General features: G+C 41.1%; 1 protein-coding gene across 2 annotated transcripts in view; it reads left to right on the top strand.

Annotated features, from left to right (window-relative positions):
- The window catches only part of LOC311230276 (S-adenosylhomocysteine hydrolase-like protein 1), a gene marked incomplete at its 3' end in the record, with an annotated part of 91,153 nt that overhangs the window by 55,116 nt on the left and 15,356 nt on the right, over positions 1-20,681 (top strand). For both annotated transcript variants that reach the window (XM_084316499.1, XM_084316498.1), the window contains exons 2-4: positions 10,551-10,662; positions 15,429-15,572; positions 19,624-19,724. In XM_084316499.1, the coding sequence (XP_084172625.1) occupies positions 10,551-10,662; positions 15,429-15,572; positions 19,624-19,724 (357 nt within the window). The remainder of the gene's footprint in view (positions 1-10,550; positions 10,663-15,428; positions 15,573-19,623; positions 19,725-20,681) is intronic.

The following is a 20,681-nucleotide window of genomic DNA, read 5'->3' as shown; positions in this document are numbered from 1 at the left end:
AGTGTGTGTACTGTGTAATTTGTGTGTGTCTTACTCTGATCGCTGTGTGAGTGAGAGGTGTGTACTGTGTAATTTGTGTATGTGTGTGTGTCTTACTCTGATCGCTGTGTGTGAGTGAGAGGAGTGTGAATGTGTGTGTGTCTTACTCTGATCGCTGTGTGTGAGAGAGAGGAGTGTGAATGTGTGTGTGTCTTACTCTGATCGCTGTGTGTGAGTGAGAGGAATGTGTGTGTGTCTTACTCTGATCGCTGTGTGTGAGTGAGAGGAGTGTGTATGTGTGTGTCTTACTCTGATCGCTGTGTGTGAGTGAGAGGAGTGCGTGTGTAATGTATTGTGTGTCTAGTCTGATCATCATCTCCTGCAGGGGAACAATGTTTTCAATGTCCAAAATTTGCTATGGGATCATCATGTTATGATGTTGTCTGGAACCCTGAGAAGCCACTCTCACAAAGATAGAGAGTTTTTATTTTTTTAATGACTAATCGACGCAACAATTTCTCGTCGACGATTTTTTATAATCGACATCGTCGATTATGTCGACTAATCGTTGCAGCCCTAGACCATATTTTATCTTTATTAACTCATTGAACGCCAACCACGAGTATAGTCGGGTTAACTCGCCATCGCTTGGTTTTGGTCGTTATTTCTTTTATTAGCGATATCCATTCATTTTCATCCATCCAACCTGATGTTATCGTTGGGAATGGGTCTGAGCTCGCAAAAGGGCAAATACCGCCGCCTATCGTCTCCCGGATGGTATTGCACATCATTGGATTGGATTGGCTGGGGATGTGCATCTGCATTGCTTCTCGGGCATGCAGTATCGTTGTACCATGTTGACTGGGGGGACTGGGAGCAGCATGGATTATGTGTTTTGGACTATAACGTTGGATCAATGGACGCGATCGATATTTGGAATGGCGATCAGGAATTGGATTAATCTTTTTGCAGAACATCTGATGTGAGCTAAGGACTCTGTTACCAGTCTTGGGTTAATCAGATGTTTTTTTCATAGCGATCACAAAGTGTCTGTGTGTGTGTGCGTGTCGTTGGAGCTGAGCAAGGCACGGATAAGCGATTTTTCAGCCCGCTTTTGTATCCCGCATAAGGACACATATACTATCGATAATCTAGCGTTTATTTGAAAACTATTCATAAATCAGCTGAAAAATTACAACGTGTTTAGTGTATTCCACTAAAGGGCTATTATCGCGTATTTCTCTGGAATTACTAGAAATCTCAAACTATACTTGTATTCAAAGCGGTATAAAACGGAAATGTACAGATGAAAAAACAATCCGTTTCGTACATGTTGACTGCAAGCAAGTCATTGATAAGCGACTGGTGTATTAGACCCATAGCCATAATTTAAGATATATTTTAAGCACTCGCAAATTTCCACATCCTCCCATTGATTAACACTTTGATTACCAGCAAGGCGGTGCGCCTTACCCCCATTGAATGCCACCACCCACTTCAATGATAGCGTTGTGAACGCATAATCTATGTCTTAAATTATGGCTATGTGTCTAATCTGCCCGTCGCTTATCAATGACTTGTTTGCAGTCAACATTGTCGAAACGGATTGTTTTTTAATCAGTTAATTTCCGTTTTATAGCATTTTGAAAAGCCCTCGTTTTCTTGAAAGTTTCAGGAAAATATAACTTTTCTGTGATAAACGGCATTTACTGGAATATTCTGGAATACACAAAAAACTGTCCTTTTTCGGCCTATTCATGAATAGTTTTCAAATAAACGCTAGATTATCGATAGTATATGTGTACTTATGCGCACGCACACACACACACACACACATGGGGCAAACGCTGATATATAGGTGAAAACAGATCCGATTACCCCAAGACTGGTAAAATAGATTCCTTACCTCAGATCAGATGTTCTCCAAAAAGATTATTCCAATTCCTGATTGCTATTCCAAATATCGATCGCGTTTATTGATTCAGCGCTGGGTACTGTAAATATGTATTCCATTGTTTTCCGGCTCGGCAATCACTTCGATCCTTCAGATGGCTCGCCGGAAAAGTAAAATGAGGAAACTGGACCCCCCCCCACCAGTCTAATCCAATGGGGTGCAGTTACACAGGGAGAGACGATAGGGGGCGGTATTTTCCCAATGGCGCTCAGAGAGGGTTTGGAGCACTAGCGTGAGGCTCGATTGATGAAATATGAATTCAAATCGCTAATAAAAAAAAGACAAACAAACGCTATATAGCTTTGCTGGCATTCAACGGGCGGCATGAACTAAGGACATAAAGCGTCCGTGGCACTCAAAGTGTTAAAGCGCTGGCGTGCTAGCCCTAATTTGGTCATATAGGCCCTGCGCTGAATGTGTTAAAGAGATTGTCACTACATCCATACCTAATTTTTGCATTTAGCCTTTTTAAAGTGTTTGTACCTCATTGTCTGCATTTTTACTTCATTGTACTTAAAGTTGTACTTTCGTTTGTATATTGTATATTTGTACAGTGTTGGGTCTTTATTCCTCTTTTACTTACTTTTTATTACTGTATGAAGCACATTATCAGGGGCTCATACAGAACCAAGCATTTCACTGTAATGTATATGTACTTTATACGTGACAAATAAAAGCAAACTTGAAACTCTTGTATAGAAACATCATGCTGGGGCGCTCCAGTAGCACACCACATAGCTTGCTGAGTCGCGAATCGGTCATCCCGGGTTCGTTTCCCACACCCTGTGACCATATGCCGCATGTCTTCCCTTCTTCTCCTCCCGTTTCTCCCTCTCTCCTCTGTCGGTCCTGCGCGACCAGGAAAAAGCTAATAAAGATAATAAAATAAAAATGAATCATCCTTTTCTACCATGGTACAATTTGATTATGGTAACATTCTGTACATGCATGCCTCTCCCTTCACCTTAAAACCCCTCCATGCTGTTTATTATAGCGCACTGCATTTTATCACTGGAGATACATTTCTCACTCACCATTGTATTTTATATGAAAGGGTGGGATGGCCTTCTTGAACTAATGCTTATGAACTAATGCTTATGAAACTATTATCTCTGCTCTTTGATTGCTTTTAAATACAGCACACATGGTACACACTTACTTGTGGGCTTTATCTAAGCTTAGTACTGTTTTTAGTACTTTTGTTAAGTAGGTTAATAGTGCTTCTTGGTGTTAAACAAAAAATATATATTGTTTTAAAACAATCGGATACATATTTTTGTATGCCATTTTCATTGGCTTATTGAGCACCTAATAAACAGCTGAGCGCTACGTCTACAGCCAGAGAATTACTGGATCCCTACAATCATGGCTTGGAATACGAACCCTGATTCTCATTCAAAGCATGGGAAGCGATGAGGTTAGCTAACATTTATGAGGGGAGCGGCTGTATTCTGGAGGCTGATTTATTAAGACCAAATCTCTGCACTGATTCTGTAAATCTTGAGACTCTTTTGTGTTCTGGCAGAAACGAGGAGTCCTGGGCCCTCATTTATCAACGTTACGTACGCACAGATATGTGCGTAACCCGTGCGTACGATCATTTCTAAGCAAAGTGTAGGACTTATCAATTTGAACTTGTGCTTGACTTTGTGTGTATATATACGCACAGCTCAGAGCATGCGTACCTGGTGCCCGGTGGTAGAATATGAAGACTACCACATTTATGCCTTGCACTATATAGTATTGTATATTAGTACACTGCGCAGTATTGTATATTGTATGGTAACTACGTCTACGAACATTGTACATATGTCTAAACTGAACACTGTGACCTCTTTTTTTACTTCTAATTTTTACTATGTTTTTATTTCATACTTATCTTGTCATGCACAGTCTCTGGAGCGCAACAGTAAGAAGCATTTTGTACAAAAGTATTCTGTACTTCTGTATGACAACTATTAAAGAAACTTGAAACACGGAAATAAGCTTCTGTGCATTAGTTTCAACACTGGCATGTTCTGTATGGCCCGTAATTCATTATAGTTCATTGTAAAATAGCAACAGTAGTGTAATTATGGTCAAAACCCTATAAATAGCATTTGGAATAATGGGTATTTCCTTCTGAATGAATGCAGCATGGTTTATAGTGTTATCGGAATATACGGGGTGCACTGACTGCGCTCCGCCTAACTCAACTCGTTATTATTTTTCGCATAGATTGCAGAAATACGGGAACATTTTGATTATATTTTAAAGGCTTTGCCATAACGTTAAACGAAACAAGTGGAATTTCTAAGCTGTAAGCAGAATACAAGTCATATGAACACGCACGATATAGTGTTCTTCCCCCTTCCTACTGTATAAGAAAGAATAAAAAACGCATTGCAACGAGAACAGAGGTTATTTGTTGAGTTTATGTGTATACAAAACCCTTGCAATAAATGTGTCTTAAATGAATGAAAAGCATACATGCTCTGGATACAGAGCATGTATCGTGTGGGTGATATGACTTGTATTCTGCTTACAGAATTCCACATATTTAGTTTTACAATGTCAAAGCCTTTTAATATAAATCAAAACGTTCCCGTATTTCTGCAATCTATGCGCAAAATAATAACGAGTTGAGTTCTAACAAAGAACGTATTACATGCTGGGTAGGCTGATAGAGTAAACTATGATATGAATATGATATGATATAAGGTATACTGGTCCGTCCGCGAGGATAGCGAGGAGTCGGATAGCCATTAAATGCCATTTGAGAATATAGGCTATTAATGCAAAGCGCCTATACATATTATTTAATGTTTTCATAAGCGTAAAGATACAACAGCTAGATTAATGATCAAGTTAGTTGGCTTGCACATCGCAGTCACGGAAAGGGCTAGGCTGTGCCATGTGTTATTATATATGTGCAAGTTGCTGTTGCATAATGTAGGCTATGGCTGCTATTATATGTAATTCATATAGGCTACCTAATACAGACAACAAAATAGATTGTATGCCTCTAGTACAAATCATATTATACCCGGTAGCCAATCGAACAAAACGAATAAAGGCATTCATATTCCAGCATGGTTATAATGACACACCAACGCCAAACAGTGGTTAACGAACGGTCTTTATTAGTATTTTGAGCTGTCCAGGCAGAATTGCAGCAATGGTCTTAGGGAGTCGTTGATATCTGACATCACCATGTACAAGTGCGACAGCCTTTTATTTATCCCATAACACGGGTTGTGTCTTCTTGGTTCGGCAGTGCCTCCGTGAACAATCTCTCGTGGAGTTTCTCAGAGTTCGCTCGGGTCAGTCCATTATTTCACATCCCATGGGGGGTGTTTCATTACCATATATGGATAATCATGCACAGGCATTGACGGTAGAACAAAGAGGTATTTATCAATATGGAGGAGAGTAGGACCTGTGTACGCACGGTTGATAAATCCCAATATTTCTGTGCGTACACACATTCTAAATTCTGTGCTTAGGTACGAAAATAGAACACTTTCTAAGAATTGTTGATAAATGAGGGCCCTGGACCGGGCTGTAGTGTGTAGTAATGAAAAAGAGGCAAAATAACATTCCAGGGACGGTTGAGAACTAGAAATAATCTTCCAGTTCACTTCTCCTCACCCTGACTTACTATATAGAGCTAGACAATATTCACTTTTCCCTCACCCTTACTTACCGTATTATAGAGAACCAGACATGGGTTCACTTCTCCTCACCCTGGCTTATTATATAGAGCCAGACATGGGTTCACTTCCCCTCACCCTTACTTACCGTATATTAAGGCTGAGCCCCGAACGTTCAAACGTTCGAACGTTCGTTCCTTACGTTGGCATTCAAATTCTAAATCAACTTTCGATTTTTTTTTTTATATATTTTTTTAATAAAAATATATATATTTTTAATATCTTTTTTTTATGTGTCTATTCATTCTGTTTAAACCAATGGGGTTTTTCTTCACAGTTACAGATACAGATTAGGCTACACTAATATTATAGTATTAAAAAAAGTTGAGTTATATTAATTAAGAAAGTAGATTTAATAAAAAATATAAAATATTTTAAAAACATTTTATAATAAAAAAAAATTATAATTTCATTAAAAATGAAGGTTCGAACTTTAGTTAGAAAAATTCTGACGAAGTTCGAATCCCAAAAACAGGCTTCGGGGACAGCCTTACCGTATATAGAACCAGACATGGGTTCACTTCCCCTCACCCTTACTTACCGTATTATATAGAACCAGTCAGACATGGGTTCACTTTGACGTAATTTTGACGTCATTCCCTTCAGGGAGTCCGTTTAAAGCTATAAATAAATGCAGCTAAGATCGTGATTGTGTATTGGAGAGAGCTGATCTATTTTTAAACTTCACTCCATTTAAAAAGAATGTCATCCCTAGTGGAACGTTAAAAAAAAGTAAAACAAAAGATACTTAGATGGGTTGGCCAGTGCAGCAGTCCCTGAATTTTCATAGTAGTGTGGGACTCCATCTCAGACTGTCTCAGTCTCCACAATGACAGTGGCACTAATACCCTAATATTACTGGTCAGTGGCTACATCTCTTGTCTCTTAATAAGAGGGCTGGAGCCGTCGACAGATTTGGTTCTGATATTTCGAATGCCGTTTAGACAAAGCTTTGAATTAGCACATGCCCCAACACCTCCCCTGAAAAGACACTTGCAGTTTGTCTTCCTGCTCTGCTCCACCCAAGGGAAATTTGACTGATTTGACTTATGACGGTGCCCCATAATGTCACCGCCCGATTCAAACTGTTCCAGACAACCAGACTACAGGGGCTCTAACTATTTCAGGTTGTACCTGACAATAGCAACTGATGAAAGACTGAAAACCATAGCTTAATGCAATGGACCCTTTTTTTCATAAATGTCATCCTTTAGGCGAAGCTCAGCTTCCACATCCAAAATGATCTTTAATTTTGTGTATGTTCTGGCCAAAGCTGGCTCGACCCTGGCTGAGACAGCCACCTTTCACACGCTGGCCGCTTGAAGCCTTTTTACAACGCATCGCCTTTTTCCGGGTTGCCGTTTTGCGCTCTGATTGGCCAGGTCATGTGACATGAGCGCCAATCGTGGGACGGCAAGTTTCTACACTGGTTAAAGGATAACTCCACTATTTTGGGAAATTAGCTTATTTAACATCTTCCCTGGAGTTAGACAAGAAGATGCATACCTTTTTTGTCTCTGTGCGTGCATTTTAGCTTTGGGAATAGATGCTCCGTTAGCATAGCTTAGCTTCATCACTGGAAGTGAGGCAGGACAGTAGCCTTACAGTGCCTTACAGTGTATTGCAAGGTCTGACATTGACCAAACTTGATATGCATGACCTTGGTGGGCTCTAGGTCAACTCCTGAAAAGGGGGTCAATGTCAGACTTTGCAATCAAAAGTTAGGGGGCTAATAACCCTTGCCATAATTTAAGTGCGCCCCTAACTTTTGATTGCAAGGTCTGACATTGACCCCCTTTTCAGGAGTTGACCTAGAGCCCACCAAGGTCATGCATATCAAGTTTGGTCAATGTCAGACCTTGCAATACACTGTAAGGCACTGTAAGGCTACTGTCCTGCCTCACTTCCAGTGATGAAGCTAAGCTATTCTAACGGAGCATCTATTCCCAAAGCTAAAATGCACGCACAGAGACAAAAAAGGTATGCATCTTCTTGTCTAACTCCAGGGAAGATGTTAAATAAGCTAATTTCCCAAAATAGTGGAGTTATCCTTTAAGCTTAGGCACTCTTCGAAGTTGGTTAAGGTTAGAGTTTGTCTTAGAGCATGGCGATAGAACGCCAGGTAGTTTGCAGGCTGTTAGACGCGGAAATGGGCAAACACGCTATTGGGCGCACATGTCACATGACCTGGCCAATCAGAGCGCCGGAAACGCGGATGCGTTGTAAAAAGGCTCCACGCAACCTGGCCAGACCTGGCTGGACCCTGGCTGAGACAGCCACCTTTCACAACCTGGCAAAAGCTGACTGGGACTGTTGTATCATCATGGTTTAGCTTGTGTACCACAGTTGGAGGTATGCATTTTGAAAGGTTGCCTAGTAACCGGAGAGTGTACAACAAACCACAACCACTTAGTTGTGGGACAATTCAAGTAACTCACGATACCATACTGATATTTGGCCTTCAAGAACTGTAATATTACGATAGAAATTCAATATTAGATTAGATTAAATTCAAATGTATTGTCATTATACAGCACAAGTACAGTACAACAAAAATAATCCCCACCCATCAGCTTCCCACCCCCTAATACTGCCAATTGTATTAGTATGAATGACCAGCCAAGCTGGTAGCAATGCCGAGAGCTGGGCTCAAACCCAGCATATCCTGCGTTGGTGGCGAGCGCCTTGCCCACTGCGCCACCTAGCCGCCCTATTTTTTTATTTTTTAAAGTGACCTTTCCATTGTGTAAAGTGACCGTTGAGTGTGAGCGTGTGCAGCATGTGTGTGTGTGTGTCCATGCTAAAGTGACTGTTATCTGCGATATTCGATATATTGCAAGACATTTCATCAATGATGCATCACAATATGTCTAAATGAAGAACAATAAATACCCATAAAAAGGCAAAAAGCAGGAATTATGGCTGAACGTAGCTAATGGAGTTGTATTCATGAATCGGAGATGAGCCTTTTTGAGAGCCAACGAAATATGTCCTGAAATTTTCACTCAAATCTGAGACGCCACCATGAGAGGTTTTGGCTCATGTTTATCGAAAGATTCAGAGAATTCAGGCTTTCAGAAAATGTGCTTTTTTTTTTTTTATCTAAATTTCTATTTTCTAATCTGCTACTAACATCTAGTTTCAGTTGGCTTTGTTTCGCTGTGGAGCGTGTTTGGGAATTGCACAATATTTAAGTATTGCACCAACAATTATTTTAAACACTAACACAAAGCCACGACATGTCCACAACAACAAATAATTTGATGACTTAATAATGCATTTAAAGATAAATGTGTGTTATGAGTACTGTAAACATAGGTTAATTTAGGCCATGTTGATTAAATGTATATACTGTATAGACTACAATACCAGGACAAAGTTTGGGAATAGAAAAGCGAAACAGCCAAAAGTAGGAAAATATAAAACTTATTTTACAGTGCGTTAATATGTCTATATTTTATTATTTCCCTTTTAAAACACGTTTTTGTTGCCATAGTCTGTACCATTGCATTTATTTTCTTTTTTTTATCCACTTTTTCTCCTTATTTTTCTCTGATCCCAATTTCGCCTCGCCAATTCTCCCTTCAATTCTCCCCTCCCCTGTCTCGAACGTTGCTAGACTATGCCTCCCACTGGTCGGCTGCAGTGAGGACCAAGCCTTGCATCACGTGTCCCCTCCGGTACACGAGGAGGCAGCTGTTGCATCTTTTCACCTGAACAGCGTGATCTCTCAGTGGCGAGGAGTAACGCGTGGGAGGCTCACGCTGCCCCCGATACTTCCTGATTCTGCTGTACAGGCGCACCAACCGACCTGTAGGAGTCGCTGTCCACAACGTCCAATCCCCACCCACCGGCTTTCCCACCCCTAACCCTGCCAATTGTCTTAGTATGAACGACCAGCCAAGCTGGTAGCAACACCGAGAGCTGGGCTCGAACCCAGCATCTTCTGCGTTAGTGGCGAGCGTTTTGCCCACTGCGCCACTTAGCCGCCCCGTACCATTGCATTTCTTTAATATTATTATGATAATCTAATTGGATTATTGATATATTTCAATGGTAAATTGTGATTGTTGGGTTGACAACCACAGTGTGATGTCACAACCATGGGGTCGGTCAGTAACAGTAAGAAGCATTTTGTATAAAAGTATTCTGTACTTCTGTATGACAACTATTAAAGAAACTTGAACTTGAGGTGGGAGCCCTCCCTCCCAAATCAAATTATTCTCAGGGCAGTGAGTGTCGCAGCTTCACCTTTGTTTAAATTATTCTTATTATCATAGACGGGACAAGGGGCACAGGACGAGAGCCACACATACATGGGACGGAAACATACATAATTCACTGGGTAATGCATTTGGTATGAGTCGAAGAATTCTAAGCCAAGGATCAAACCAGTATTTAGATTTAATATTTACAGGGTCTAAATATAGTTGAGTGTACTGTTTGTACAAAATCAAATACATTTCTGTACCTTCCTTACACATCTCAAAAGGAAAACAAACGTACAACAAATCACTGGTTCCCTTTTACACAGAGTTGAGGTCATATTTTAATATGTTGGGTGCCACCTACGCAATGCAATAAATGAGAAGCTTGCCAGTGGATGAAAATGATTATCCTGTTACCAATAAGAATCTTTAGTGTAAAACTCATATGTTTCATCATCCACTTCATAACAATGGGGGTTAGGCTTGAGTTGGTAAACAAACAAGGCCACAGCTAATCTAAAAACCTGCTGATATTCAAGTCTGCTCGCTATAATAATCTCTGGGCTCAGTTGCAACCCTCTGTCAATTCAATTATTGCTCCTAAGAGTTTTACAAGTAACCAACACCCTGTGTCTTTTCAAAAGGTTGTCTGTTGAATCCATGCTGGAAAACAACCGCACAGCTTCTCACACACTGGGCCGTTTTTTTTCCCATCAGCAAATCCAGTTCGTGGAGGACAAGCAGGAGTTCAGCAGGTTCCCCACCAAGGCTGGACGGCGATCACTCTCCCGCTCTATTTCTCAGTCATCCACCGACAGCTATAGTTCTGGTAAGAGAGAAAGACTGATAGATAGTACACTGAGTGAACACACACACACACACACACACACACACACACACCACACACCACACACCACACACCACACACCACACACCACACACACACACACACCCCCCCCCCCCCCCCAGTACTAGGTCTACACTATAGGCTACAGTGTGTGAGACACAAGTATCAAGTTCAGCGTCTGTAAGCAGAAGTGCTTCACATTCCTCTACATCCGGGTATTCATGAAAACAAAAGCAAGCGATTGCCGATCGCCTCGATCTAACTAGACCCCGTAACAATGATTTTCCAAAATAATCTCGCTGTCTACTTGAAACCAGCGTGCAATCTATGATCGACTGGTTGGGCACCACTGGGCTACACTATAGGCTACACTACTAGGTCTACACTACTAGGTCTACACTACTAGGTATACACTATAGGCTACACTACTAGGTCTACACTACTAGGTATACACTACAGACTACACTACTAGGTCTACACTATAGGCTACACTACTAGGTATACACTACAGACTACACTACTAGGTATACACTATAGGCTACACTACTAGGTCTACACTATAGGCTACACTACTAGGTATACACTAGGCTACACTACTAGTTATACACTATAGGCTACACTACTAGGTACCGTACTTTTCGGACTATAAGCCGCGGCTTTCTTCCCCATTTTTCGACCCTGCGGCTTATATAACGGTGCGGCTTATATGTGGACCAAACCCGAAAAATTGCTTTTTTTACTGCATTGAAATGTTATTTATCTGTTCCCTTATTTGCTAAACTTAATACAACTTGTAAATGAGTTAATTCTTGTTATTTGTCCGACAGTATTGTGACAATCCCCTCTGTGCACGAACCCTTACATATGGTAATTAAACATTAAAACACCTGCAGCTTATAGTCCAGTGCGGCTTATATATGTACACATCATTCAATTTAGCTGCTGCGGCTTATAGTCAGGTGCGGCTTATAGTGCGAAAAGTACGGTATACACTATATATATATATATATATATATATATATATATATATATATAATTATTTTATAATTATCTAAAAGAACCGATAAGAGTATCGATAAAGTACCGAACCGTTCGATAAGAGTAGTAGTATCGATAAAATCCTAACTATACCCATCCATACACACCAGTGTTATTTTTGTTAGCAGTTTTATATTTCGCCCAATCTCGTATTATCCAATTCTTCCCTCCCCTGTCTTGAACGTTGCTAGACTATGCCTCCCACTGGTCGGTTGTAGTGAGGACAGAAGCCTTGCATCACGTGTCCCCTCCGGTACACGAGGAGCCAGCCTGTCGCATCTTTTCACCGCAGCAGCTCGAACTCTCAGTGGCGAGGAGTAACGCGTGGGAGGCTCACGCTGCCCCCGCTACTTCCTGTTTCCGCCGCACCGGCGTCACCAAACCGACCTGTAGGAGTCGCTGTCCACAACGTCCAATCCCCACCCACCGGCTTTCCCACCCTCTAACACTTGCCAATTGTGTTCGTATGAACGACCGGCCAGCCGGTAGCAACGCCGAGAGCTGGGCTCGAACCCAGCGTCTCCTGCGTGAGTGGCGAGCGCCTTGCCCACTGCGCCAATCAGCCGCCCGATAGATAAATAATAGAATTAATTTAAGTCATGTTATTAATTTCATCAAATTCTTTCCATTTCCCCCCATTTTAGTCAAAATATGTTTTGGACATCCTACTTTTCTTTAGTAGTAGTGCAGCCAACAGTCACTTCCTTTTAAATTTGCCCTTTTTGCCACAGTAATTAATAAACATGTCAACATAAAAGACGAAAAGATGAGAGAGGCTTTAAATAAAAACGCCACTCAATTCACAAATGGATTGATTAGGGCCCAGTTGTTCAAAAGGTTTAATCCGGATAAAACTGATCTGGATTTGGACATCCTATGTTTTGCTATCCAGGATCACATAATCCAGTTTATTTTTGTGCCGTTTTTTCAAAGCAACATCGGATTGGATTACTCTGATCCAGATACAAACTTTTCAGGATTACCAAATCCGGATAACCAGTGCTCAAAATGGGATAGGCTATCACAATGTAGGCTACTAGCTATGTAGACAGGTAGAATAGCCAGCGTGGGGTCACTTTTATTTGAACAGAAAACAACACAATAAAACAATATAAACGTTCCCCTTCCATTTAAAATTTTTGGAAACCGGCAGTCCGCTCATCTGAGACCTACAACAAATAAATACAAATATACATTACTCACAAATACTGTACATTGTGGATATTTAGAACAAGTTTCAAATGAAGATGTATTGAATTGAATAAAAAGGCTACCGTAATTTTCGGACTATAAGCCACGCCTTTCCCCCCCATTTTTCGACCCTGCGGTTTATATAACGGTGCGGCTAATCTACTGTATGGATTTTTACAGCTAACGGCCACTAGGGGACCTCCTAAATCTATGGATTTTACAGGTTACAGTCCACCACCTTTAACTCTCACTCGCTCTTCTCTCACAGGCACACAGCTGCTGCAAGTTAATAAATGGGAGCTTCTTCAAACAGCCATCTCTTTCCCGACAATCCCCTCTGTGCACGAACCCTTACATATGGTAATTAAACATTAAAACACCTGCGTCTTATAGTCCAGTGCGGTTTATATATGTACACATCATTCAATTTAGCTGCTGCGGCTTATATTCAGGTGCGGCTTATAGTACGAAAATTACGTAAATGTCCAATACTTACCAAAAATAAATAACTTCAGAGTTCTTCATCATCTGCTGTGGAGAGACCAGCTTGCACAAGCTTGGCTTTTAGGAGGTGGATCTCAAGTCTAGCCTTGCTTTGCTGTAGTCAGGTAAGAGTCAGTTGTTCCTCTGCCAGACGAGTCTGTACTTCCGCCCTTTCAGTCTCTCTTTGCAGAAGTGCCTTATAATCACCATCTCAGTTTGCCAAAGGACGCTTCAAGCCTCTTTTTTGAGCTCCTGTGGCAACTACTGGCTCTGAGGACCCACCTTCTTCCTAAATGATGGGGCTGAAATCCAAAATAAATGTGTCCTCTCGATCAGGAGGAACTGGCTCACGGATGGCTTAATATTAGGAGACAGTGCCTCCCCACTACTACCATGGCTGATGACCCCTTTCCTGGCAGCAAACACACCTGCACAGGCACGCTTCAACACTGCTCATTGCAAGACAAGATGTGCAATTGAGTGTTTAAATGGAGTTCTGAAGAGGCGCTTTGCATGCCTTAACTACTTGAGAGTGGAACCACAGAAATCATGCAACATAATACTTGCCTGTATTGTCCTACACAACATCGCGACCAGGCGCAATGTCCCTCTCTGTGATGACATTCGTGATGCACCTGAGCCCGTTGGAGACCCTGACCAACCTCCAGCGTTTTGTCAGAATGAGGGACTGACTGGACGTGTAATAAGGGATGCAATAGTTAGACTATTTTTGATTGGTTAATGACTGATGACCGTGTCAGTGTGATTAATATACAGTGATAAGTGACAGTTAGAATTAGATATATTATTTGTGTTCAATACTGACAGCTGTTTGGGGGGGATTCTTTTATTAGGCCAAAACGGATGAACAAATTAAGTGAAAATCTTATGAATACATGTATATACTGTATACTGCATGATCCAAATATTGGATTATTTAACCAATTTTAAAGTTTCATTACATTTTGTGACTGAAATCCACCCTGAATCCACCCTTCTACTGGGATCAGTTGAATCCAGATTATTTTGGATCAAAGTGATCCCAATCCTACTAAAAGGTTTTGAACAACGCATACTGAAGGTTTGATCCGGATCAAAATCAAGATTGGATTATGTAATCCAATCCGATTTCAGAATCCTTTTTTTTCTTTTGAACAACCCATTTTCAAGATTTGATCCAATCCGTTATCCGAAATCCAATCGGATTACTTTTGAACAACCGGGCCCAGGGGTGCTATTTGACCTTTAAGTTTGTACTAATACATTTCTAATCCCAGGGGGGAAAAGAGACAAAGCCTCTAGCTAAAGGTCTTGGCCAGCTTTCAGATTGGGTTTGTGTGAGGGGAAGGGCTTGGCTCTAAGCCTGGTGAAGTATGTGAGAGCTAGAGCTAACACTGGGTCCCAGGGAGACGGATGGAGAGAGTTGAGGAACAAATTAATGTCCGTTTTATTTTTGCAAGACAAAAATGTATAATTGATGATTTTACCGTCATATCCCTTGACACAATCAACATTGAAACACTCCTTCAAACACAGCCATTCAACCCTGCTCCCTCTGTTTACATTTAGTCATTTCGCTGACACTTTTATCCAAAGCGACTTACACGTTCTGTACAAGTCGACAGGAAGGGTACAACTCTGGCAGGTAAGGGTAAGTAATATTGTTTGTGAAACAGTGTTGAAATTGAGTTCTACATTCTTGAGTGTATAGTAGCATAGACATATTAGCATAGTAGGTAGTAGTATAGGCATAGTACATGGTAGATAGTAGTATACACATAGTAGCAAAGTACATAATAGTAAAAGACTATTACTATTACAGCATTTTTCTTTTTGGACAATTGGGTGGCTTTTAGCTGTCCTGACATCGTTGCAGTGAGGACTGAGAATAGCCTGCTTTGTTTTGATGACCCCTCAGGAGCCTGAATAGGAGTTGGTCTCAGGCGTTAGAGCGCTATATAAATCGAATCCATTATTATTATTATTATTACTTGTGGATGTTGATTAATTTGGCCACTTTTTTTGCCCCCGGCCAGCTGCCTCCTACTCGGACAGCTCTGACGATGAGACGTCACCACGGGACAAGACGCAGGTCAACTCCAAAGGCATCACTGACTTCTGTGTCAAGAACATCAAGCAGGCTGAATTTGGCAGACGTGAGATAGAGATCGCAGAGCAAGGTAAGATACTAACGGCACGGTCTCTTTACACTTCAAGTCAGGAACCCAAATTACTTTGATCTTTTCTTGTCGTAGGACCCAGGCTCATTGAAAATATTGCAAAAACATTACAAAAATATATTGTCGACATGTGGTGACCCCCCCCCGGAAGAAGGCCTGTGACCATTTTGGGACTCTACCCATAATTTAAGAAACCAGGCTCTATGGATATATCGTCAATTAAAAGCAAACTAGTAAGGCTCGGGTTCCCTGTGGAGTCGAGTCCAAGGAAAGCTGCTTGACGTCATCAGTAAGTTGAATGACACATTTAAAGGGGAACAACGGACATTTTGTGAAAATGTATATTATTTAGTAGGTACTACATCATGACCGGCTCAGTGGCCTCGTGGGTAGAGTGTCCGTCCTGAGTTCGGGAGGCTGGGAGTTCAAGCCCCGGCCGAGTCATACCAAAGACTATTTAAAAATGGTACCCATAGCCTCCCTGCTTGACACTCAGCATCAAGGGTTGGTTTGGGGGGAAGTCCTTGCGACATACTAGCGTCATGTCCAAGGGGTGTACTTGTACATCAAGCTGCCTCACGCTACGGAAACGGGAGATAGGCTCCTGCCCCATGTGCCGTTACGGCTCGAGAACCATTGGTTCTCAAAGGCAAACAAACATCATGAGCTGCTTGGGGAGATTACTTTGAGGACACTCTCCCCAAAAGGTTTTGAAGACACTCCCCAAAATGTTTTGAAGCGTGTTCTTGCGCAGGTAAGGGTACAATGTGGGCTTTTTTCTAACATGTTTTATTGCCCCCTAAACAATATTCGTCATTCCCCTTTTATTAACATCCAATCCAATCCAATCCAACTTTATTTATAAAGCGCTTTAACAGCCACAGGGGCACAAAGTGCTGTACAGGGGGAGCATATTAAAAACTATTAGCAGCACTAAAAATAGAAAAAAAAACAAGAGTACCAAAACAGAGATAAAAAACATTAGGTAAATATAGGCAGCAATACAAGTTTAAATAGATCAGAGTTTATATGTTTGTTTTAAAAAAGAATAAAAAAAAAAAATACAAAAAAAAAAATAGATCAGAGTACTTAAAAAAAAAATATTTAAAAGCAAGGGAAACAATAACAAAACGATACAACAACAACACAGTAAGACAATAAGATCATAAAATCAACAAGCTACATGGTGTCGAAAGCCAGAGAGAAGAGGTGGGTCTTAAGGAGGCCTTTAAAACGGGGCAGTGATGAGGCCTGCCTAATCTGCAGTGGCAGCTCATTCCACATTTTGGGGGCGGCAACGGAGAAAGCACGGTCCCCCCTGAGCTTACACCTAGTTGTAGGCACTACTAGGAGCAGCTGGTCAGCTGACCTGAGAGAGCGAGAAGGTGTATAGACCTGCAACAGCTCAGAGAGGTAGGGTGGAGCAAGGTCATGAAGGGCTTTAAAAGCAAATAAAAGAATTTTAAAATGAATCCTAAAGTGCACTGGGAGCCAGTGGAGTGAAAATAAAATCGGTGAGATGTGGTCGTATTTACGAGTGCCAGTTAAAAGACGGGCAGCGGCGTTCTGCACCATCTGAAGGCGAGCCACTGAGGATCCACTCACCCCTATATAAAGTGCATTGCAGTAATCCAGCCTGGTAGTCACAAATGCATGGATTACTGCTTCAAAATGCTGGGCGTGCAGGATGGGCTTAATTTTGGCCAGCTGCCTCAACTGGAAAAAACTTGTTTTAACCACGGCCTTGATCTGGCTGTCAAATTTAAGGTCTGGGTCGATCTTTACACCTAGGTTCTTTACTATTGGTTTGACATGTTGTGCCAGCGAACCCAGATCTAGCAGTGAGGTCACAGCGGGGCCACCAAAAACCATGACCTCCGTCTTTTTGTCATTAAAATTTAAAAAATTCAATGCCATCCAGGATTTAATGTCATCGAGGCATTTGGTCACATCCTGCTTCTTCAGATCTGACCTAGACATTCCAAATAAGTGCTGACATGAATCCTTTGCCAAGAAATGTCTTGTTCTGTCCTTTTGAATCTGGCTAAACCAGATTTACAGCTATTGAGCTTGGCACCGAGTGTGGGACATGAAAAGAAAAGCTTCAGTGAGTGACAGATAGACTCTGGATTGCTGTCTGTAAAGTCCTGCTATCAATATTGTGAATGACCACAACATGTTAGGCTGCTATTCTCCGTTTGTTCTTTATTCTAATTACTTGAGTGGTTTAGCACAATAATAATCGTGTTATTGTCAACTGAGCCTAATAAGAGCGGGTTGTAAGAGTGAGAAAGGAATAGAAAACATCAAAACATAATAATAAGTATCATTTTCGATTCAAGGGTAAATCTTTTGTGTTTCTTTGCTTCACTTCCAACATTTCCCTGCTACTCCCGAGAGTCCCGACCCACAGAAGCTGCACTTCCATCCAAATGTTTTGATGCAAATTATGAAACGGATGGAAACGACAAAACTCTGTAAAACGTATTGTGAAAAACCTTTATGCTGCTTGAGTTTATTTATATATATTTTTTTTGATAATGTATTTATGTGACAAATAAGTGACGTATTTCAACATATTTTACCTATTTGGTCCTATTCCATTGCAAAACAAATTAAAAGTTGGGTTTAAACATTCGAATATGATGCAGGAAAAGGCTGTCCCGCTGTAAATGATCTCCACCACAACTTCTCCAGAACTGTCAAATGCACTCCGTTCTTGCTTCCATAGGGGAGACCGGGAGCTATTGTAACACCACATGGGTGCAAATGTAACATCTTCATTACTAACATTTCTGTAATATTTAATCTTTTGGGAGAAACCACATTATCCACTGGAATAAAATGTCATGACATTAATGAATTAATAAATACTTTATTTAAATTAAAGTTTTATGCAACCTTGTGTGGCCCATCCCACATGACATTATATGACTCCTTTACAAAACATGAATAATAGTCCATAATACACCACTCTTCTGCTAACTGAATTATATATAACTATTATAATTATTATATAATACCTTTATATAATAACGAGAGCATTACAGTCCCCCTTGTTACAATGTTTTCCAGTCACCCCCATGAGATATCCCTTGTGCAAGCCAGACGAATCTTGCTTGATTTCACAATGCAGAATAGGTCTAGCCTCCCTGTTGCCTCTAGCAACTATACTATACCTTGCGCCATTAAACTCAAATCAGCATCCAAAACTGATTGGACTGGCACAATTTTGGCCGGACCAAGCCATAAAATATGGAAAGAGGCCAGACCTATCTTGCATTGTGAAAATCATGCAAGATTTGTCTGGCTTCAGGACACCGTCTCTCATCTCCTCTCCCCATAGACACTATACGTTACATAAGCATCTGTCACAATGTGTTACATTAACACACCCTTCCTGGACTATATATTTGCACATATACTCAAAACTGCGAGCATCTGAACATGACACTGTTCATATTCTTTGCACAATTGCACAGCTCTGTTACATATTATATTATATTGCATTTTTACTCAAATTCAGTTTATATATTCCATTTTATTTTATTATATTCTACTTTAATTGTCTGTCTGTGATTCTATTAGGTCTGGGTGACCCTTACAATACGGCTGCAATGTACCATTTTTATATAAATTGTCTTTATATGAAGTATAATGTTGACGACAGTGTTGTTCTGTAAAAACGCATACTTTGCATGGCTACATGGCACTATAGGCTACCTTAAAAAGAAAAATACACAGTGATCGTGCACATCCAATAACCTTCTAGTCAGGTGTTCGACCAATAGAAGAATGTGTAGAAAAACAGATGAAGCTCCTGCACGCTGTAGCTCCCGTATTTTCAATGTATTCAAGTGACGTTTAGATTTAATGCTCTTCTTCAAACTTCCACTAGCTACCTTAAAGATTTGGTATACCTCCAAAACCCTGGCTTCTACTTAACAATATTTTAGTAAGAGAGCAGTTTCATTGCTTCAAGTCCTCTTTCTAGTTCAGTTGGATAAATGTAGATAAGCACTCACTCGCCCACTCTCCTCTCTTGTTACAGATATGTCGGCACTCGTATCACTCAGGAAGCGAGCCCAGGGTGAGAAGCCGCTGGCAGGAGCCAAGATCGTGGGCTGCACCCACATCACTGCTCAGACTGCAGTAAGATATCTCTGTCAGTGGTGACAGCCGAGACCGTAGTGTGACGGTGCCTCTTAATTAGAACGCGATTTTACAGGCAGGTTTGATCGCACTTTTGATCACTGTCCGCTGCTTCCACTGCAGGGAACTTTGACTGTTCAATGAAGAAATGATCTTGCATTTGTCTAATATAGAGTCAAAGCAGGTGAAACGCACACCTGTGTTGATGAGGTGCTCGCCAATGAATACGAGCATTAAGATTATAGAAGTAGGCTGTACCTGTAGCTCTGATGCAATATATTAACATTATAGAAGTAGGCACACACCTGTAGCTCTGATGCAATACATTAAAATGATAGAATTAGGCACACACGTGTAGCTCTGATGCAATACATTATTGAGAGGTTAAAAATATTCTCAATAAATGATTGCATCATAGCAACAGGTGTGCAACTACTTCTATAATTTTTTGGACTTTATGTACACCCAGAATGGACTGTGGACATCAGTGTTTTTCCTATTATTTTTGTCAGAATCACAGTCCCACGTTATGTAGGCAGGTCTGGGAATCTCACGTTGTGTAGCCATGTTTGGGAATCTCACGTTATGTACAGTAGGCAAGTCTGGGAATCTCACGTTATGTGGCCATGTTTGGGAATCTCACTTTATCTAGGCAGGTCTGGGAATCTCACGTTAGGTCTTGGAATCTCACGTTATCTAGGCAGGTCTGGGAATCTCATGTTAGGTAGGCAGGTCTGGGAATCTCACATTAGGTAGGCAGGTCTGGGAATCTCACGTTAGGTAGGCAGGTCTGGGAATCTCACGTTATCTAGGCAGGTCTTGGAATCTCACGTTATCTAGGCAGGTCTGGGAATCTCACGTTATCTAGACAGGTCTTGGAATCTCACGTTAGGTAGGCAGGTCTGGGAATCTCACGTTATCTAGACAGGTCTTGGAATCTCACGTTAGGTAGGCAGG

This window comes from Notolepis coatsorum (genome assembly GCF_963971535.1).
Source record: "Notolepis coatsorum genome assembly, chromosome: 6".
In the NCBI taxonomy this organism is placed as follows: Eukaryota; Metazoa; Chordata; class Actinopteri; order Aulopiformes; family Paralepididae; genus Notolepis; species Notolepis coatsorum.
The sequence above is the reverse complement of the archived record's forward strand: the minus strand, read 5'-3'. Positions and strand labels throughout refer to the sequence as shown.